This window comes from Conger conger, chromosome 1, assembly GCF_963514075.1.
Source record: "Conger conger chromosome 1, fConCon1.1, whole genome shotgun sequence".
NCBI classification, from domain to species: domain Eukaryota; kingdom Metazoa; phylum Chordata; class Actinopteri; order Anguilliformes; family Congridae; genus Conger; species Conger conger.
In genome coordinates, this window is record NC_083760.1 from 84,750,561 (window position 1) to 84,773,969 (window position 23,409).

At 41.1% G+C, this 23,409-nt stretch overlaps 2 protein-coding genes across 4 annotated transcripts in view; both read right to left on the minus strand.

The window, feature by feature from the left end:
- The window catches only part of LOC133128392 (B-cell receptor CD22-like), a 34,438-nt gene extending 11,037 nt beyond the window's left edge, over nucleotides 1-23,401 (minus strand). The window contains exons 1-4 of one of the 3 annotated variants that reach the window (XM_061241857.1): nucleotides 23,368-23,401; nucleotides 20,678-20,766; nucleotides 19,894-20,235; nucleotides 19,208-19,516 (exon numbers count right to left, since the gene is read on the minus strand). In XM_061241857.1, coding sequence (XP_061097841.1) covers nucleotides 19,208-19,516; nucleotides 19,894-20,235; nucleotides 20,678-20,723 — 697 coding nt within the window. In that variant the 5' untranslated portion in view covers nucleotides 20,724-20,766; nucleotides 23,368-23,401. Of the gene's footprint in view, nucleotides 1-483; nucleotides 880-19,207; nucleotides 19,517-19,893; nucleotides 20,236-20,677; nucleotides 20,767-23,367 lie in introns of those variants that run through there. The other 2 variants (XM_061241876.1, XM_061241866.1) reach the window with 2 other exon arrangements.
- The window catches only part of LOC133128375 (myelin-associated glycoprotein-like), a 33,225-nt gene continuing 18,463 nt past the window's right edge, over nucleotides 8,648-23,409 (minus strand). The window contains exons 9-10 of the mRNA XM_061241845.1: nucleotides 12,710-12,773; nucleotides 8,648-10,247 (exon numbers count right to left, since the gene is read on the minus strand). Of these exons, the coding sequence (XP_061097829.1) occupies nucleotides 9,654-10,247; nucleotides 12,710-12,773 (658 nt within the window). The 3' untranslated portion in view covers nucleotides 8,648-9,653. The remainder of the gene's footprint in view (nucleotides 10,248-12,709; nucleotides 12,774-23,409) is intronic.

The window sequence follows — 23,409 nt, forward strand, 5'->3', positions numbered from 1 at the left end:
CACAGCACTCAGAGCACAAAATTATAAATAAATAAAAATTCCAAAATGACGTACAATTTTTTCAAGAAATAAACAGGTAGCAGCAAAAGTTGTCAGATGTTTTCTGATCTGAGATCAAACCTATGGTGGCTCTGTTGTGAAAAAACACAAACACTTTCGGCCCTGAGGAGCAGATACCACGTACAAAAATAAAAACGTGCAACCCTAAAGTGCACAAGACGAAAAAAAGAAAAAACTGGAGTGCAAATCTTTGGAGCAAAGTTTTGGTTTTTTTGTTTTGCATTTCAGAGCAACCGTATATACTTTCTACAAAACAATGTGATTGATATATAAGACATTTATATTACATTTTGAAGTTGAGCTGTCTGATACAGATCTATGGTTATGCTACACACAACAGGCCCTGCTGTCCCTAATATTGCAGTTATGACACAAAAACAAAAATTTACACAGAAATTTGACATCGACCAGAAAGTGTCCTACCTTTGATATTAATTTGAACAGCTGGATGAAAATTCAATTGGAAATAATAGGTTTCTAATCTGAAGTAATATTGATCACTATAATACTTAGGAAGGTTCTCCAGAACTGTAGTGCACCTCTTCTGCAAAAGGTTTCCAGTCATCCTTCCTTTCAGATGAGATTCAGATTGGCTTCTGGAATCAAACACTGTTCTTCTATCTTTACGCCATAGTCCTTTAACGGAGTCTGGATAGCGTCTCAGCAAGTTATCATAGGTAGACCCATAGTAAGAGTGATATTCCGGCATTTCAAATCTGCAGGGAATCAGCACACAGGATCCACTCAGAGCTTCTATACTCTGAGGCATCCACACTGCCCACTCTCCACCCAGGGCTCCTACAACACACAACACAGCTCTGTCACAATATTACACTAGTGATCCTACAGCACACACACAACACATCTCTGTCACAATATTACACTAGTGATCCTACAGCACACACACAACACAGCTCTGTCACAATATTACACTAGTGATCCTACGGCACAGACAACACAGCTCTGTCACAATATTACACGAGTGATCCTACAGCACAGACAACACAGCTCTGTCACAATATTACACGAGTGATCCTACAGCACACACACAACACAGCTCTGTCACAATATTACACTAGTGATCCTACAGCACAGACAACACAGCTCTGTCACAATATTGCACGAGTGATCCTACAGCACACACACAACACAGCTCTGTCACAATATTACACTAGTGATCCTACAGCACACACACAACACAGCCCTGTCACAATATTACACTACTCATCCTACAGCACACACACAACACAGCTCTGTCACAATATTCCACTAGTGATCCTACAGCACACACACAACACAGCTCTGTCACAATATTACACTAGTGATCCTACAGCATAGACAACACAGCTCTGTCACAATATTACACGAGTGATCCTACAGCACACACACAACACAGCTCTGGCACAATATTACACTAGTGATCCTACAGCATAGACAACACAGCTCTGTCACAATATTACACTAGTGATCCTACAGCATAGACAACACAGCTCTGTCACAATATTACACTAGTGATCCTACAGCACACAGAAATCACACTTTATTGTGTGTATTACATGAATACAATAAATAAGCACATTAATATTTTGAAATATTATAATCACACATGCGTTTCAGAAAATGGATGATCAACACTGACTCTTGGCAATATTTCTTCATATCTCTTCAACTTTGCATAATGAAATTCATATTAGTATTTGGTCAAATCACCATAAAATGTAACAATGAACATTCCATAACCCTGCCCACACCAAGCCCTACCTTGCAGCAGGCAACCAATGAGGATGAGTCTCTCTGCTCCAATCATGTCTCAGTATTAGTGAGGAGCAGAGGCACTGGGTGGAGCTGATCTGGAGAGGTGAAACACACTCATCAAATGCTCCAATAGGCAGATGGTTTATGGGAACCTCCTATTCAGTCCTGTTATCAACCGGCAGCATGGGGCTCACTGGTGTCTTTGCATTTTTCTTTTGAAAAGCTCTTTCACTACAAATTCAGAAGAGTTGAATAAATAAAGTGATGGCAAGTTTGATTCATTTTACTACTAGCCCTACTACTACTGCTATTCCCATCACTTCAAGATAACATGAAAGCACACACTACAAAACGGAAAAAAGGCAAATATGCATATTATTGCCAATTTTCAGTGAAATGTAAAGATTAAAATGGAGATTGTTATTAAAACAATATTACCAAGGACAGCCTGGAATACGCATTCATTCTTAAATTCACATTATACTGCTTGTATCAGTTAGCATTCAAAAATATATATTTTAATAGGTACTCAAACATTATACATATTCATACAAAACAAAATCATTCACAAGCACAATCTGTCCTGAGAATAAATGATAAACACTACACTTCCTTTATTGGGAGGATGAATGAGCTTCACTACAGTTCTGTTTCATTAAATGTTCATGAAAGTGGCTGCTTGAAGATAATCTGTAGTTTAACTGAGTCAAGCGTTACTCAGGTGGAAGTGTACTAATGTGTAGAACAGAAAAATATCCAGTCTCTCTCCAGTGGTAATATACTTACTGTAGAACAGAAGAATATCCAGTCTCTCTCCATTGGAAATATACTTACTGTAGATCAGAAGAACATCCAGTCTCTCTCCAGTAGAAATATACTTACTGTAGAACAGAAGAACATCCAATCTCTCTCCAGTGGAAATATACTTACTGTAGAACAGAAGAACATCCAGTCTCTCTCCAGTGGAAATATGCTTACTGTAGAACAGAAGAATATCCAGTCTCACTGACCCTCAGCCTGCAGAGCACCAGAATAAACTCACACAAAAGAGGAACTGCTAATGTGTGGCATTTCCTGAAGCATGCTGGGGAAGTGATGATGTGAATATTATTGGAATATTCTTAATAAAGATGTGGCCATATGCAACATTTCCTCCCATCTACGACACAGCTGCTGAAATTTTTCCTTTGTCATAATAACATGAACCTCCAAAAACACCCAATGTTGGGCAATGTTGAATGTTTGAATGTTTTTTTTTAAATCATGCAGTTTTGAAAACGTATTGCCACAGATTGGCCGAAGTATTTGTGTGTTTACAGTGTAGTCCATAAGTATTTGGAGAGTGATGTATTTTTAATTTTTTGGTTCTGTGCTCCAGCAAGCTGTATTTTAAACAAAACAATGAATATGAGGTTAAAGTACAGGCTGCCAAACTTAAAGTGCAGGTATTTACATGCATAACACCATGGTCTCATGGGGGACTAACAGCAACTGAACAAATGGCCGCTTGCTTGTTTCCTAGCCAGCTGTATGATGTAATGATCTTCCTGCAGCATTAGCTGATGCACCAAAAAGCTAACTAAAAGTATAAGAGTTAATTATAGGTATGACATTTTCCTCTGGAGTCATTTCATTTAATGTTGTTGACCAAAGACTACTTATAATTGTGAAGAAAACCCCCTTTCAGCTGTACGACAGATCAAGAATGTCCATTGGACAGCGCTACATCCTCCAGCAGAACTTTTATGAGACCAAGGTCGTGACCCCGCACATAGTGCTAAAGCAACCATGGAGATCTGTGGAATGTTGTAGCATGACCTGGATCCAAGTGAACAGCCTCTCATTGTGAAGTCAAGGCAAAACGCCCCTGAAATAAAAGCTGAAGGTGGCTGCAGTAAAGGCCAGAGCCTCAGCAGGGAACATACTCAGCATCTCGTCATGGGGTGCAGTTTCCACCATTCATGGAATGCAAAGCTTTTCTCACCAAGTACTAAATATGATGACTTTAAAATTCTTAATTTGTACAATAACTTAAGGTATCCTGTATGAAAACTGTAATTCCAACACAGATTACCCAATATGACAGTCTGAGTACAGACGCTGATGAGAACAACTGTGCCACTGTCCAAATATTCAAAAACTAGAAACTGTCAGGCTTCAGAGCAATGGAACCAGTAGCGAACGCACAGAATTTCCAGAGATAATCAGAGACAGGAGAAACGAATGAATGAAAAGATAACAGGCAACGGAAAGCGGAGGGAAATTGAAGGAGACATGCTGGGGATGCTGGGGGGAAAAATGTGACAGAGCTGTCCACTGGTGGAACCGCTGTGCCTGGGCTGGAAGGCTGTGGCCGTACTGGGATAAAATGGAGACTTTCACGGTGGGGTAGTCATGGGCTTCGGCACACACACACATACACACGCAGACATGCACACACAGACACACTCACAGACATGCACACAGACATGCACACACACACACATACACACAAACATGCACACACATGCACACACACACACAGACATGCACATACACAAACACACACACATACACACACACACACAGACACACACATGTACACACACAAACACACAGACACAGCCATGCACACAAAAACACACACATGTACACATGACCACACACAGATACAGCCATGCACACATACAGACACACAAACACAGACACATGCACATGTACATGCACACACGCACACAATTATTTAAAGCAACACCTTCGTGCATAAATTGGCAGTCTTAGGGCAGGGCTTCTGTTCATATTGAGAGTAAAATGTGGAAGAAAAAAAACTCTTTCATTGCTAAATGAACACTGCTCAGTCCTTAAAGTGTAAAATTAAAAATATGTCCAATTATGCCTCCATTCTTTAAATTATAAGTGCAGCAAATTTACTGTGGTGATTCATGCTTTCACATATGTTTTTTTCTTCTGCATTACAATTAAGGACAAAATTGATTGAATCCAGTCAATGTGATTCTACAGTGCATTTCAGCCCTTCAGCTGAGTGTGTAAGGTTCACCTCTGAGTGATTGAAGACAAATTCAGATCTAATCCTGTCTGTACTGCACCCATCTCTGATACTGAGGCATTCTGCTCACATTTCATTTTCAGAAATATGATTACTCAGCATAGTGGCGCCCCCTGCTGCATGTTTCTCAGTGTCCCACTTATTCACCTGCAGCTCGTCATATTCAGGGCTGATGTTGGCGAGCTGCAGACTGGCGTATGTGTCACCGTCCCTCCCTCCCTTTAAAGGAAAAGTCACACAGATGGTGCAAATGTAACATCCAGGAGAAATCAGGCTGAGCTGCAGTCAGTATGTTTCAGAAGAGGAAGAGGAGGAAAGGATGGAGAGACTCACCTTCAGCCTTCTAGACAACCTGGAGATGTGAAAATCAGAGTGGAGAGAAAATGTGTTATTGCCTCGGTTTAAACGGGGTAGTTTTCATTGTTTAAATATTTTACCGAAAGCATAAATAGCCTCGCTGTATCTGGTCAGAGAATAATTAACCCTTGATGGCTCGCTACTCTCAAGATTTGGTTAAAAAATAATAATCAATTTGTGTGGATACAGAATTAAATAGTCAGCATGCAATTAAGTTTTGTTATGAGACTATAATACAGTGGTGGGCTTTGCAATCCTTAAAATAGTCCTGATGTTTGCTCCTCACTCATTCCTCAAATATTTTGAAAAACATCATGGCACTTTACGTTACAGAAATGCAACAGTGAAAGAGTGTTTTTGTTAAATAGTATAAATATCATAAATACATCAGATTCAGCATGTGGACATTTTGAAATGCAATCACCCGACAGTGTAAGTATGACTGATTGTTTCAAACATTAATGAGTAACATTAATTGTAATTAATTAATGAATCATTAATTAATTTAGGATATTCCTACATCTGCATGTCTGCATTCTATATCTTCGCCCACACCTCTGGAGATGTGAAACACACTCATCAAATGCTCCAATAGGCAGATGGTTTGTGGGAACCTCCTATTCAGCCCTGTTATAAACCGGCAGCATGGGGCTGATTGGACAAATAGAAGTATGCCTGCATTGTTTGTTAATTTAATTGGTTCTGATGATTGTCATTACAATTTCTATCCATCCATCCATCCATTACCTTAACCCGCTTATCCTGAACAGGGTCGCAGGGGGGCTGGAGCCTATCCCAGCATACATTGGACGAAAGGCAGGAATACACCCTGGACAGGTCGCCAGTCCATCGCAGGGCACACACACCATTCACTCACACACTCATACCTATGGGCAATTCAGACTCTCCAATCAGCCTAACCTGCATGTCTTTGGACTGTGGGAGGAAACCCACGCAGACACGGGGAGAACATGCAAACTCCGCACAGAGAGGCCCCGGCCGATGGCGATTCGAACCCAGGACCTCCTTGCTGTGAGGCAGCAGTGCTACCCACTGCACCATCCGTGCCACCTAACGCACAGATGCATTCTTTTATTTGATTGTATGCCAAATGCAATTTTTGTAGTACAGTCTTGGCAGCAAGCGTACTATATTTATGTGCTGATGAGAGAACAGGCTCATCTACCCAAGTGGCCTAACCGCTGTGCTAATTTAGTACAGAGATCAGCACTGCATCCTCTTCCTGGGGTTGACACCCATTAGATTCCTGCCATTACACTTTGTCTTGCTTTTTTTATGTTTTACAATAAAACATTAAGCTGCTTGGCAAATTAAATGAGATGTCACATTTTTCAAACAAAACAAGGATTTGGGAATTGAGGGGAGGGCAATCTTAATTTTGTCAATATTCAGTCTTTCTCCCCTGCACACTGAGCCTCAGCCTGCAAAGTACAAACTCACACAAAAGAAGAACTGCCCGTCCCAACACTTGGGAAGTGATGATGTGAATATTTTTTGCCTAATAGTCATATAAAACATGTGGCCATAAGCAGAATTATCTCCTATCTATGAAAGAGTTGTGGTGTAGTATTGATGCTCAAACCTCTACAGAAGAATAATGAACAAATACCTCCAATAATACTGAAGAACAATGAATGCCTCTTCAATAAAAAATAACAGAAATATTTATATCTCCACTTGATTCCCAACAAAACCAATACAAAGAATATGAGGTTCTAGTACTTAGACAGTAAATTAACTAAAAACGAAACAAAACTAAAACCTTCAGAGCAAGTCAATAACGGTCAGGCCAGTGCGGAGAACGGAGAAACCGAGTGCAACCAGGAAGTAGGCAGAACAGTTGTTTTATTTCGGAGTCCAGACGAGCAGAGTTCCATCACCAGCAAACAATCACAGTGAAGACAGGCAATGCTGTGGTTGTGGTCACAGGGAAAAAGTGAAGAGAAGCAATCCAGCGAGGTTAGGATACCAAATCGAAGTTCAGGAATCAGAAACAGGTTGAGGCTCAGAGCAGATAGTGCAGAAGACACATAACAATCTAGTAAAGTAATGGTGCGGACATACAGGTAAAAAAACAGAGAGAGAGATTGAAATGACAAACAGGTGTGAGAACGGGCATGAGGGAATGGAGTGAGAGAGCTACGGAGCGGGAGTTCAGACAAAACATAGAAGTGCATGACATGAAACAGAAAACGCCAAAAAGGGAACAGCACGGGATGTGAAAAATAAGCTTCACAATGATAGGTCTTTTGCAATTGTGAGATGAACATTGGTCTTTCTGATCTTTCTGGCTAGCAGTGGTTTCCACCTTGCTACTCTCCTGTGAGTCAAATTTTTGCCCAGACTAATTTATTTTCTTGAGTTATAATTTTTCTCATTCTAATTGTGCGATTATGAACACTGACTATAGCCGAGGCTAGAGAGGCCTGCAGTTAACACAACATGGCCTCATCTGTGATGCATTGTGGTGGCAGTGTTATGGCTTTGGTATGAGTGTCTTTAGAGAGGATGTGGCTGCAGACAACGGAAGCAGGATGAATGTACGTACTTAAATATCTTATCTTTCAGATCCAGCCAAATGCTTCAAAAGCCATTGGACAGTGCTTATCCGTGCAGCAGTTGCAGCAGGTCAATGACCTAATCAAACATGAGGCAAATGCAACCAATTTTTCATGGCCAAAATGTACAATGTGCTTGCCTGGCCAAGACATTCATATAGCCTTACAGTAGGAGGCCAATGGTCCACTGCTTGTCCATGGACAGACACACATACGGCTCAGGCAGTAAGAGCAGTCGTCTGGCAGTCGGAGGGTTGCCGGTTCGATTCTGCCCTGGGTGTGTCGAAGTGTCCCTGAGCAAACCCCCAAATGCTCCTGACAAGCTGGTTGGTGCCTTGCATGGCAGCCAATTGCCATTGGTATGTGAGTATGGTGAATGAGAAGCATCAATTGTACAGCGCTTTGGATAAACCATTTACCATTAACATGCCCATGGGGCACACATAAACCACACACCAGTGGAGTGGGTACTGGGGGGCCTATGTCCTACTTCCAATCTACTGTGTTACTGTTCAGGGTTTGACAGTGGATCCTGTCAGTTTTGTCAAAATGTACCAGTGTCAGGGTTTGTGAGTTCCCCCATATAATGCGGAAGCTACTGCTGCTCTAACATCCATTTCAGCTTGCCTTTAAAAATAATTTAGTACCAATATTAACCTTGCTACTGCATACACATTGGCTTAACTTCCCAAAAGTTACGTTTTTGTACGCTAGTATGAGACGTATTGTATGCCTATAAGAAAAGACCTAAAGACTAATCCCACATTCACATTGTAGGCTACAGTACAGCACAGTATTGTGCTACCGTGGCAAACATTATGAATCCACAACAAACTCACTCACAAAGCTATTTCAGGAAAAGGGTTTTTATGATAATATTCAAAACAAAAACAAACAAAAGAGCAGACACTGTAGGTAAAGGGGCGCCAGAGCAGGATGCGTAACTTGCCCTCTTCTCACCAATTAAATTACAAATGCTTATATTCCAGTTGGTCCACAGCACACTTCTACAACTTGACGCAACACTTGGTGCCCAGATGGTCAATATATCTGTTTCAGAGCTATGTGGTTAGCATGTAAGCCCAGAATGTCAAATCAACATTTGAAAAGCCCTTATGGCCAGTCTATGACTGAATAAGAACTCTCAGTAGCAAAGGAGAAGGGATTTGGGAGGGCAAACGGGAGTAGCAAACATTCTTAATGAGATAATAAAACACACATTAAGATTAGAATAAGTGCAATGACATGTATTCTGAAAACCACTAAAAGATATATTTACAGAGATTAAATATAGATATATATATATTAATGAAAACAGGAAATGAGAGAATGTGTTGTGGGGTCCACCACAGACCTCTGGTTCACAACCTGTACAATTATTGCTAAAAACCTATGTGGTAAAACAATGATAATGTCATATTTTGTAATGTAACACACAGCAAAGTAACATGGCTAAGTCATGGGCCATAATGTGACTCTTCACACATTGGCTTGCACATGGACGTGGGAAACAGTCATGTCTGCATGGTAGCATATACAATGTCACATAACACTAATGTGAACTTGATGTTACATATCTGGATGTACACAGCATGTTGTGAAGGACCACACACTTAAAACTGGTGAATTAATGTGATGCAATGTAAATAAAAAAAACTGCCAAAGCTGTCACTTCTCTGCTAATATAATCATGACTTAAAGGGACCTTAAAATTTATCACACTGCCAAAAACTGTAACAAAGCACAGTAGCTTTTTCATAGGCAAGTAATGTAACATACTGAAATATAACACATTTGCAGCCCGCTGTGAAGTAAATATTCTGCATCGCAATGGGTCGTAGTATCTCCGTGGCGTGTCACTGGAGCTTCCTGACCTCGGCGTACTCACTCTCCTCCACTCCCTTTCCACCTCCCTCCGTCAGGGGGCTCATGAGATCCACGTACATGTCCTCCTGCCCCTCCTCTCTCTGCTCCTCCTCCTCTGGAGCAGGGTTCCTGCGTGTCTCCTGCTGCCCCTGCTGTGCCCTCTTAGTGGGCCTGGAGCGACAGATGTTCCCGTAGGTGGCCTCCTCCACGGGGTCAGGGTTGATGGAGGGCTGCTGGTTCACATTCGGCGAACACTCCCCCTCCGGCTCCCCCTCCTGCCCGCCCCTCACCTCGGCTGTCTCCCTCTCTGCTCCCAGCTCAGCCGGTCCCTCCTTCTCCACCTCCACCTCCCCCTGCACCTCCTCACCTTCTTCTCTGGATCTGTGCCGGATCACGGCGTAGTCGGAAGTCCGTTGGGAAGTGCCCCGGATAACACCTGTTCCTTGATTGCCACCCGTGCTGCGGAGTTTGGAGAAATCCACGGTGGCGTAGTGTAGGGAGGTCCCGTTCCCCTTTCCCACGGCCCCCGGGTCTGACAGCGTGGTCTTGTTGGCGTTGGCCGATTCCTCATCTTGAGTGGCCATCTGATGACAAGAGGTCAAAAGAGAAAGAAAGGTGCAAATTTGCGAAATGTCCATTTGAATAGATTTAAAAATCTTCAACTGAGAAAACCAATCAGTGTATTTTGAAATTCCTGCTGACAACATTAAAGAAATATCTGTTTTCAAACAAAATACACAACAAAAGCATTCAGATACGCTTCTGTTAATAAGGCATTTTCTGGAAGATTTTGCAGGCATCTGACATGCGTTCAAGACAGCAAACATTTGTGGTGAACTGTGTTTGCAGGAAACAGTTACCGTTGAACGATTTACAATGAACATACCGTTTAGTTCGCCACCAACGCCTTGTTAATACAAATGGATGCGAATTACAATGCCAGCTAGCTGATTCGTTGCTTTCCTGTGATGTATTTTTAAATGCAAGAACAAGTATTACATTCATTAAAGTGCATTATAACACCCTGTGTTTTCCCCATCAGCAGCCATTTCTGTTCACAACACACTACCTTTTCATTAAAATTTGCTAACATTCGCTAACATTCGTGGCGAACACAAAAAAAGGTTGAATATGTTGCCGAATGTTCACTAATATCAGTTATCATGTCTGTTTACAAATTTACCAGCGTCCAAAGAGTTAACATTTCACTCTTTGACTTCACTGTTCTGGGTAGTCAGGCCTGCGGTTCAGAGGAGAGCGTGGAAACTTTAACTCATCTGTCATGAGGAAGGAAATGATACCACCATGAAGAAATATAGCTTTTCTTTTTCACTCACTGCCTGACCATTTATTACAACGTTCTAACATTCATCATGAATGTACAAACAAAACCATTATAAAGCTATGAGCAGGAGGACTTTCAATATCTTCAATATCATTCACACTGATGAATTCAGCCATTTTCACGAGTCAATAAAATCATTTTAAGCTCTTCATTCATCCATGTCCACTCAGTGAGCACTTTATTAGGTCTTTATTAGACTTATTTTTTTGACTTCTCCTGCTGTAGCCTATCCACTTAGAGTTATGATGCATTGGTTTTTTGTTTTACACCATTCTTTGCAAACTTTGCGTGCATGTGTGAAAATCCCAGGAGAACAGCAGTTTCTGAGATACAGAATCCACCCTGCCATCAACAATCTTTCCCCTGTCAAAGTCACTTAGATCACATTTCTTCCCCATTCTGTTGGTTGATGTGAACATTAACTGAAGCTGCTGACCCCTATCTACATAATTGCATGCACTGCACTGCTGCCATACAATTGGCTGATTAGATAATCACATGAATAAGTAGGTGTAATAAATTAAATAATAAAGTGCTCGGTGAGTGTACATATTCCATTTTCCATTTGCATTCCTTTTGTTGTATTGTATGTTTTGCATGGTGTAAAATAATTTTGTAATAATTATGTTATTATGTAAATGTGTTATTATGTTATATATCATTATAGCATTAATGTGATCATTAAATAATAGGCGGAACATGACTATGCTAGGATAGAGAGACTACATCTCAGTATTAGTTCCTTTCTCTATGCTGGTCTGGTATTTGGTCTTAAACCTCCTCCCCTCCTCTCTCCCTCTCAGACACTTCCACTTCCTCTTTCACTCAGGGCAGTAACATGTTTTGAGGGGAGCACTGTGGGGAACATTCTCAAACCGCAATGTCTGTCAGAGCTCTTCAGAACCACAGACATGGCCGTAGTGACTGTGCCAATAGTTTCCCCGTGCCTGGATTCTGAGAAGAACAAACTTTATTCTCCCTCCCCTGAGAGGCAGGTTAGGGCACAGTATTATTGGCATTTGGCAGACGCTCTTATCCAGAGCAAGTATTAACAAGGTGCCAAACAAATAAACATTAAATAAGTAACACTGCAGAACTTTACATACTGTATATTACAGCTGTACTCATGTCACATTTTATCACATGAAATGTTGCTTTTTGGAATATACAGCATGTATAAACATAAGCATAAGCATATGTAAGCATGCTGTAGCTTCCCCAAGGCAGTGCAAGAGATTTGTTAGGCAAAGCTTTCCCAGAGCAGAGCATGATATTTGTTAGTTATACTTCTTCTACATTACAAAAAGTAAAAACAAAAAGTAAAAACAAAAAAAGTAAAAAAATAAAAAATGTGTCAGTGCTTTTTACAGTATCAGCTCTACCTGTTCATTTATATTCAAATTCATATTCTTATCCAGCAGGACCTGCTGCCTTATTATCTAAAGTTTTGAGAATGATTCTCGTACTTTTAGAACCCTCATCTCAATGTCCATTAAGGCTGTATTGCATATGGTTTCAGACATAAAAGTTCACTGGTAGAAGTGTGTGCGTGCTTTTCTGCAAGAACGTGTCCGTGTGTGTGTTCTATGTGAGTTTGAGTGTGTGTGTGCTTTTCTTCAAGCACGTGTCCGTGTGTGTGTTCTATGTGAGTTTGAGTGTGTGTGTTTGTTTGTGCGTGCATGACGCTGGGCTCAGACTCACCCCAGCCATCAGAATGAGCCCTTCATTGTCCTTCATTTGAGAACCCTGGCTGTGTCTCTTTTTCCTGAAAAAAAACACACACCCTCACTGCCAACATACAGCACACACACCCCACCCCACTTCCATTATAATCACAGAGACATGTTCTACATTCAGGCTGCCCTCAGCAAAGCAGCACACACACATCATCACACCACACAGGAGTGGTCTGTAGCCGCCCTCCCTCTGCTCCAGGAGAATTAAAGGTATAAAGACCGAAGCAGCCAGAGAGCATCCACCAATCTCTGCTGGTGCTGTTCTGCTGGGTGTTATCAACATGCTTTAGGCTTCATGTACATCTGTCTTCTTTTGGGAGTAAGGAGACATCACCACCATCTTGTCCCTTATCTCTGCATCACATTAGATTGCCAACACATCATTTACAGTTACATCCTTTTTGCTAGGTTCCACCCCAAGATTAATGGTGATTACCTAAAAAAACTAATTATAATGATGCGTGAATTTGACCATGATAACATGGTTCAGTTACACTTTTTATTCTTCTGGACATGGAAATCCATTCTTCTGAAAATCCATCTCTAATTCTGAAAGAAATCTTCCAGCGTGCCATGTTTGTCATCACCAGGGTAGCCACGCGCACTCTTCATGAGAAAGCCATATTCATAGCCAAGTCATGGCTCAGGCAGTAAGAGCAGTCGTCTGGCAGTTGGAGGGGTTGCCGGTTCAATCCCCCGCCGGGCTGTGTTGAAGTGTCCTTGAGCAAGATACCTAACCCCCAAATGCTCCTGACGAGCTGGTCGGGGCCTTGCATGGCAGCCAATCGCTGTCGGTGTGTGAGTGTGTGTATGAATGGGTGAATGGAGAAGCATCAATTGTACAGCGCTTTGGATGATTACCCCAGCGGTGGGGTTGAGTAATATGACACAGTGACGTGGAATTACGGTGGCATTTCCCTTCATACCGACATTACAGGCCCCTTTTCTCTTACTTTAGAACGAGCTGCATTACGAGGCAAATACACATCGTGGCACTGGCACCAGCAGCTGCACCAATCAGCAGTGAGGGAATGCTGAAATCTGAACAAAGGACATTTGAGTTAGATACCAAGAAACACACTTTGCACAAATAATTGGTGTTTATGCACCCAATCCCAGTGGCATAGAGGCTGGAAAATTAAATAATTTGTGAGTTAATATTTTCTTTAACCATTTATTTGAAGAAAGTAATTTTATGGAACTGTTCAGTTTTCTGAAGCTTATTGTACTCCAGAAACAAAGAAAATAATATGTTTTGAGTAGGAGGAAAAAGGAACCCCCAATCCTGATCAATGTTCTTAAAAATAATGTCAAATGTGAGGAAAACAGAAGGCTCAGTTAAATTGTTTGCTTTAACTGAGTATCGGTCTGGACAGTAGAACAGGAGGAACAAGATTATTATTTCATGGCATCAATATGTGCACCTCTATATTGGTGCATGCTGTCTGCATATTTAAAGGAGAGAAATGTTTCCATTTGCCTGAGTGTTGCTGTGGAGACGGGGCGTGGAGCTGGAGGCTGGAGGTGCCGAGAGCGTTGGTACTGAGGCAGAGGAGAGTGGCCGTGTCTCCCTGTGAGTGGCGCATGGTGAGGGAGCTCCTCAGGCCTGTGTTCCCCAGCTGCTCCTCCCTGATGACTCTGTCAGTAGAGTTAGTGACCCGCAGTCCAGACACACGCCACTCCATGCTGGGAGAGGGATTCCCACGGCTCTCACAGGAGCAGCTGATCTCTGCTGCAGTTCTGCTGCAGCTCCCAGAGCCAGAGATCTGAGGCATGTCTGAACACAGGGTGCCACAGTTAGTAACAACACAGTTCTATACTGTATTAAATGAATATGATATAATTATCAAACACTGAACCTACATATCACATTCAGCTGTACAGTTGTTGAGTTCTCCTTGCCATGTTCATTCTGTGCTTCACAGTAGTACTGTTCACTGCCACTGGACTCAGTCACATTGAAGGTGAGATTCTGTCCAGTTCCTACAGTGTTCATCTCTGTCCCATTCACTCTATACCAGGTGTAGTTCTGCACTGGTGGGCTGGCTTTACTGCTGCAGGTCAGATACACTGAGCTGCCCTCTAACACTGAAGCAGAGGGACTGACTGACACTGAGGTCTTCTTTGGAGGATCTGGAAGAAAAAATGTTTGTCTTTTAAAAGGCAAAGTCATCTGTAAAGTGGAGTCTTCTGTGGACAGTTGTCACCGCACATCCACACCTGCCTACCGAAGAGTGTTTTTGATCTGTCAGAAAAGTGTTTGAGAGTTTTTCTTCATTATGGTGCGAACTGTTCGGTCATCAACTGTTAAGGTCTTCCTTGGCCTACCAGCCCCTGAGCTATCCAGTGCTCACTTTTTCTTAAAGATGTTCCGAACAGTTTATTTTAGAAAACATACCTTTGTCCTATGTCTCTGACTGCTTTTTTTATTTCTCAGCCTCAGAATGGCTTCCTTAACTGTCATTGTCACAATTCTAGTCCCCATGTTGACAAACACCAATAATAGACTCCAAAGGCAATACAGCCTTGAATCAAGACTAGATTCTAAAAACATTCTTGTACCTGCACAAAAAAAGTGATTGAATTCAGCTGACTAATCAGAAGCCAACTATCCAATTCCTTTTGGTGCTATAAAGTAGGGAGACTATGGATAAAATTGAGGTATGTCCTACATGGATCATGCAATGTGCCTATAGCCTCAAATTAAAGGTGATAATCTGCAGTCTATTCATTGTTTCATTTCAAATGCATTGTGCTGGTCTAGAGTGCCGAAAGAACAGAACTTGTACCACTGTCAAATATAAACAGATGCCACTGCACCTGTGCATTTTTCTGTGATAATAACATTATAATAATAGAAAGAAAATATATTTCACAAAACATTCAAATGAACATATAATTGACACAATGGCAAACCTACAATCAACTCCCAGCTGCACAGTTGTCGAGTTCTCCTTGCCATGTTCATTCTGTGCTTCACAGTAGTACTGTTCACTGCCACTGGACTCAGTCACATTGAAGGTGAGGCTCTGTCCAGTTCCTACAGTGTTCATCTCTGTCCCATTCACTCTATACCAGGTGTAGTTCTGCACTGGTGGGCTGGCTTTACTGCTGCAGGTCAGAGTCACTGAGCTGCCCTCTAACACTGAACCAGAGGGACTGACTGACACTGAGGTCTTCTTCGGAGGATCTGGAAGAAAAAATGTTTGTCTTTTAAAAGGCAAAGTCTTCTGTGAAGTGAAGTCTTCTGTGGACAGTTGTCTCTGAAACATCCACACCTGCCTACCGAAGAGTGTTTCTGATCTGTCAGAAAAGTGTTTGAGAGTTTTTCTTCATTATGGTGAGAACTGTTCGGTCATCAACTGCTAAGGTCTTCCTTGGCCTATCTGCCCAAGTGCTCTCTTTCTCTTAAAGATGTTCCGAACAGTTTATCTTGGCAAACATATTGTTTGTCCTTTGTCTCTGACTGCTTTATTTCTCAGCCTCATAATGGCTTCCTTAACTGTCACCGTCACAATTCTGGTTCCCATGTTGACAAACACCAATGATAGACTTCAAAGGCAATAAAGCCTTGAATCAAGACTAGATGCTGAAAGCGTTCTTATACCTTCACAAGAAAAGTGATTGAATTCAGCTGACTAATCAGAAGCCAACTATCCAATTACTTTTGGTGCTGTAAAGTAGGGAGGCTATGAATAAAAATTCAGGTAAGTCCTACATGAATCATGCAATGTGCCTGTTGCCTCAAATTAAAGGTGACAGTCTGCAGTCCATTCATTGTTTCATTTTAAACAGAAATTGTACCACTGTCAAATATATACAGATGGCACTGTTCCTGTTAATATTTCTGTGATAATAACATTATAATAAGCGAAAGTATAAAAATATATATTTCACAAAACATTCAAATGAACATATAATTGACACAATGGCAAACCTACAATTAACTCCCAGCTGCACAGTTGTCGAGTTCTCCTTGCCATGTTCATTCTGTGCTTCACAGTAGTACTGTTCACTGCCACTGGACTCAGTCACATTGAAGGTGAGATTCTGTCCAGTTCCTACAGTGTTCATCTCTGGCCCATTCACTCTATACCAGGTGTAGTTCTGCACTGGTGGGCTGGCTTTACTCCTGCAGGTCAGATACACTGAGCTGCCCTCTAACACTGAAGCAGAGGGACTGACTGACACTGAGGTCTTCTTTGGAGGATCTGGAAGAAAAAATGTTTGTCTTTTAAAAGGCAAAGTCATCTGTAAAGTGGAGTCTTCTGTGGACAGTTGTCACCGCACATCCACACCTGCCTACCGAAGAGTGTTTTTGATCTGTCAGAAAAGTGTTTGAGAGTTTTTCTTCATTATGGTGCGAACTGTTCGGTCATCAACTGTTAAGGTCTTCCTTGGCCTACCAGCCCCTGAGCTATCCAGTGCTCACTTTTTCTTAAAGATGTTCCGAACAGTTTATTTTAGAAAACATACCTTTGTCCTATGTCTCTGACTGCTTTTTTTATTTCTCAGCCTCAGAATGGCTTCCTTAACTGTCATTGTCACAATTCTAGTCCCCATGTTGACAAACACCAATAATAGACTCCAAAGGCAATACAGCCTTGAATCAAGACTAGATTCTAAAAACATTCTTGTACCTGCACAAAAAAAGTGATTGAATTCAGCTGACTAATCAGAAGCCAACTATCCAATTCCTTTTGGTGCTATAAAGTAGGGAGACTATGGATAAAATTGAGGTATGTCCTACATGGATCATGCAATGTGCCTATAGCCTCAAATTAAAGGTGATAATCTGCAGTCTATTCATTGTTTCATTTCAAATGCATTGTGCTGGTCTAGAGTGCCGAAAGAACAGAACTTGTACCACTGTCAAATATAAACAGATGCCACTGCACCTGTGCATGTTTCTGTGATAATAACATTATAATAATAGAAAGAAAATATATTTCACAAAACATTCAAATGAACATATAATTGACACAATGGCAAACCTACAATTAACTCCCAGCTGCACAGTTGTCGAGTTCTCCTTGCCATGTTCATTCTGTGCTTCACAGTAGTACTGTTCACTGCCACTGGACTCAGTCACATTGAAGGTGAGGCTCTGTCCAGTTCCTACAGTGTTCATCTCTGTCCCATTCACTCTATACCAGGTGTTGTTCTGCACTGGTGGGCTGGCTTTACTGCTGCAGGTCAGAGTCACTGAGCTGCCCTCTAACACTGAACCAGAGGGACTGACTGACACTGAGGTCTTCTTCGGAGGATCTGGAAGAAAAAATGTTTGTCTTTTAAAAGGCAAAGTCTTCTGTGAAGTGAAGTCTTCTGTGGACAGTTGTCTCTGAAACATCCACACCTGCCTACCGAAGAGTGTTTCTGATCTGTCAGAAAAGTGTTTGAGAGTTTTTCTTCATTATGGTGAGAACTGTTCGGTCATCAACTGCTAAGGTCTTCCTTGGCCTATCTGCCCAAGTGCTCTCTTTCTCTTAAAGATGTTCCGAACAGTTTATCTTGGCAAACATATTGTTTGTCCTTTGTCTCTGACTGCTTTATTTCTCAACCTCATAATGACTGTCACCGTCACAATTCTGGTTCCCATGTTGACAAACACCAATGATAGACTTCAAAGGCAATAAAGCCTTGAATCAAGACTAGATGCTGAAAGCGTTCTTATACCTTCACAAGAAAAGTGATTGAATTCAGCTGACTAATCAGAAGCCAACTATCCAATTACTTTTGGTGCTGTAAAGTAGGGAGGCTATGAATAAAAATTCAGGTAAGTCCTACATGAATCATGCAATGTGCCTGTTGCCTCAAATTAAAGGTGACAGTCTGCAGTCCATTCATTGTTTCATTTTAAACAGAAATTGTACCACTGTCAAATATATACAGATGGCACTGTTCCTGTTAATATTTCTGTGATAATAACATTATAATAAGCGAAAGTACAAAAATATATATTTCACAAAACATTGAAATGAACATATAATTGACACAATGGCAAACCTACAATTAACTCCCAGCAGCACAGTTGTTGAGTTCTCCTTGCCATGTTTATTCTGTGCTTCACAGTAGTACTGTTCACTGCCACTGGACTCAGTCACATTGAAGGTGAGATTCTGTCCAGTTCCTACAGTGTTCATCTCTGTCCCATTCACTCTATACCAGGTGTAGTTCTGCACTGGTGGGCTGGCTTTACTGCTGCAGGTCAGAGTCACTGAGCTGCCCTCTAACACTGAACCAGAGGGACTGACAGACACTGAGGTCTTCTTTGGAGGATCTAGGAGATATGAGAATACAAATGCAATATGTTTTTGTTGCTAATTCTGTACAATGTATTAAGCATGGGAACAGCGTGAAAAAATATGATTATTATTATTATTATTATTATTATTACAATTATTATTATAATGCCTTGATTTACTCAATCTAAGAATAATTCTATGAAATATAGCTGTCTTACATCGGACTTTGAGAGTCAGACTGGCCTCAGACGTCTGATTGCCTCCTTGTTGCAGTGTGTAAAGTGCCCTGCAGGTGATCTTCTGCTCATGGTGGAGGTGGGAAGCAGTAAAAGTCAGAACAGAAGACACAGATGTGGTATTATCCTCATTCTCTTGCAGTTGATCCACACTGTCACTCAGCCTGGGGGTCCATGTCAGATTTGGGGGGAGTTTGGGACAGGGGGCTGCAGCAGAGCAGCTCAAACTCACAGAGGTCCCCTCCATCACCTCCACCTTCTCTGTGGTTAACTTGGGTTTGGGTGGAGAGTCTAGGAGACATGGAGACATGAGGATGGGTTACTGTCTGTCTCAGGATTGGAGTCAAACAGAACTCACTAATTACCACATGAACAGTGTTGGATGAATACACATACAAATGAAAACATAAAAAGTGAATAAGACAATTTGACACCAACATGAAGTACAATTCTTTCGCAAATAAACAGGTAGCAGCCCAGGTTGTCAAATGTTTTCTCTACTAGTTCATACCCTCGGACGTTCGGCAACGAGATATTTACAGTATATTTTGAAGTTGAGCTTTCTGAAGAATGGCAGTTTAACTATACACACTCTCACATTACATTATTATATACATTACTACTTATAAAACAAACAGAAATGTGTCATTGACCAGAAAGGGCACTACCTGTGATATTAAGTTCAACAAATGTTTTTGTATAAGTCCATTTGATGGGTTCTTCTAATCTTAAGTAATATTTATCATGAGCACGTTTTGGAAATAGGAGTGTCGTGCAGTTCTTCTGCAGCAGGTCTCCACTGAACGTTCCTTGCAGATGAGATTCAGCTTGGCTTTTAGAATCAAACACTACAGTATTATCTTTTTCTCTAAACCACTGCACTGAAGTCTGTCCCAGATCTTTTTCCCATTGAGACAGGATATCAAATCTGCAAGGAATCAGCACACAGGATCCATTCAGAGCTTTTATACTCTGAGGCATCCAGACTGCCCAATCTCCGCCCAGGGCTCCTACAACACACAACACAGCTCTGTCACAATATTACACTAGTGATCCTACAGCACACACAAAACACAGCTCTGTCCCAATATTATACTAGTGATCCTCAAGGCTGAATACAGATAAATACGCTAGCACGCTAGCATGCTTTAACATGAGTAAAATCATTGTTAATGTAATACTTCCCATTAAGCCTATGGACATTTTGACATGCCATTACATTTTTAAAATAGTTGAATGAAAAATCAACTTCAGAGTATATATGTTCCTGATTGGGCTTGTGTGCTCTTTTAGAGTTCTATTAATACCAGCCATTTTTACTGTGTAGCCAAATGAATGGTCAACAGTGACTTTAGGTTGTATTCCTACAAATGTTCCTACATATATTCATTCATGTAGCCAACTGTAATGTAGCAATGCACATTCTATAACCCCACCCACACCAAGCCCTACCTTGCAGCAGGCAGCCAATGAGGATGAGTCTCTCTGCTCCAATCATGTCTCAGTATTAGTGAGGAGCAGAGGCACTGGGTGGAGCTGATCTGGAGAGGTGAAACACACTCATCAAATGCTCCAATAGGCAGATGGTTTGTGGGATCCTCCTATTCAGCCCTGTTATAAACTGGCAGCATGGGGCTGATTGCACAGAATTTTTGACTTCTGCATACCACTGTTGTTACACATGTTTACTTGCATTATTGTCACCTTGTTATTATCAGCTTTGACCAGTCTGGCCCTTCTCCTCTGACCTCTTTCATTAACAATGTGTTTTTGCCTGCAATTGCTGGATGTTTTTGGTTTTTTGCACCATTCTCTGCAAACTCTAGACACTGTTGTGTGTGAAAATCACAGGTGTTTCTGAGATACTGCAACCATCCTGTCTGGCACCAACAATCATTCAATGGTCAAAGTCACTTAGATCACATTTCTTCCCTATTCTGACATTTGGTCTGAAAAACACCTGACCCTCTAGATGCATTTAGTTGCTGCCACATGATTGTCTGATTAAATATTTGCATTAACAAGAAGGTGTGTAGGTCTACCTAATAAATTACTCACTGAGTGTATGTAAGTGAGATTGTCAGTAGTATGTACACAACTGTGTAAACTAGCAATGCACATAGTGCAAATGAAACTATACGACAAACATTATTGTGTTGCTTATTGGCATCACAGCCAAGATGTTCTTACAAAATGAACTCCATCTGAAACTTGTGATCGTGTTGTAAGAGAGAGCCTCTTGCCGTCATGTGTTGTTGTCATGTTGTGAATCGTGCGCAGTTTTAAATGTCCAAAAAGATGCATGCAATAGCTCAAGGTGCAGCGTCAAAAATAGCTGAGACAGACAATCATACACTTGATGTAATGCTGTTGTTGAAATTATATATTCATGTGATTATTTCATTATTAATTGCTTATCATATTATGAATTGCTTATCCTTTACTAATTGCTTATACTATTATTGGTTGCTTATGCTGGAGTGATCCAGAGCATACACACTTATTAAAGTATCATAACTTGCTTTGTATTAATGGAAAATATTCTCTGTAAACTGTGTGAGTTGAGATGTCTCTTTTCCTTCTCTGCCCTGCGGGCTTTGAAGGCCACAAGGCACCACGAGCCATAGAAACAGCATGGTATCTGTTTATTTGAGAAGGAGCTGGTGCCTGTGATTCTCACAGATCATCAACATTCAGTGTTGACAGAATGTTGATCTGGGGAGTATCTCTCCCTGGAGACAGGGAGTATCTCTCCCTGGAGACAGGGAGCTTAAAACAAGATAAGTGAGGGCCCTTCGGAATGTTCCCAAAACATACATTCATGTGGACAGATACCTTAAGGGGGGAGAAAGTTAAGAAACATCTGTTGCAAGGAGAAGAGGGGTGGATTGTCTTTGAATATTGATTATTGGAAATACTAATGAATACGAATGAAGGGGCGTACATTTGTTGCGCTCTGCGCATACATATATCCAGACAAAGGTCCTGGAACCTTTGTCCTTGTTTTTCCATGTAATTGGACCCTATGCTCATAGTCAAGATTGGATTCTGAGTGTTTTCTTACAGGAATAAATTAAAATTCCCACCACAATGCTCCATAATCAGTTTTACATTAACTTTTAAAGCAGGTCGGTTGTGCTTTAGATTACTTTGCACATGTTCATTATTTGTGCAGGCTTTCTGTTCTAACCAGTAACGTAGACTCACCATGTTTAGAACTCGAAGTTAGATCACGATGATCCGAAGAGTTCAAGACGGTAACGTTAGCCTATGTTTGTTGAAATAAACAATTATTTTTACTAAATTGATGTGGAGCAAATTGTTTTATTTGGAGCATTGAGAGTGACCGGCAAAGGTGTGTGCAGAGGCATGCAACAAGCGAAGCAGGACAAACTGGAACACAACTGCATTTTCAATTTAAAAAAATGATTTGTCACAATAATCAATCTCACCAATCTTCAACATCTTCATCGCAGTGCTAAAGGAATGTAAACAAACCTAAAGGCTAATTTTACCAGTAGGGTGCTGCGTGAGGGTGGACAGCACTGGTGACTGGACGCCCAAATACGAAGTTCAACAGCAAAATGTGAGGCTTGTTGTCAGCTTGAAGAAATGGTTTCTGATCTCCAGCAACAATCTATAATTTCTTGTGGTAGCTGGTTTCATGGAACAGGTAGCGCGGTCTTGAAAGAATGTTTTGATCAGTCTTTTTTTTTTTTCTTTTTTTTTTCATATGTTCTCATTGTGAAGCATAATGGATTTATAGCTGAACGATAGACGAACATTTTAAGATTCCAATTCTGCACTTCTCATTTTTTACCAAAAATCGAATCTGATGCAGTTTCTTGATTAAGTGTTCTGTAAACTTGAGTACTGCGCTGTTACCCCCCATTTACAGAGTAGCGTCACGGATATGTGACATACAGTGTCAATGCGCAAATAATAATTTCATTATTATAATATCATTCGGCAAAAAACGAAATCACAGCCATCTGGTATCCTGAGAAATACACTTGCATTATTGAGAGGATGCATGTGCTTCAGAACAGTACTTTTTAATTAAATGCTATGCCAGTGGTAGCCTGAAAACATAATCAGTCATTTGACTGAGCCAAGAGTTACGCAGGAAGAAATCGACTTACTGTAGCACAGAAGAATATCCAGTCTCTCTCCACTCAAAATCA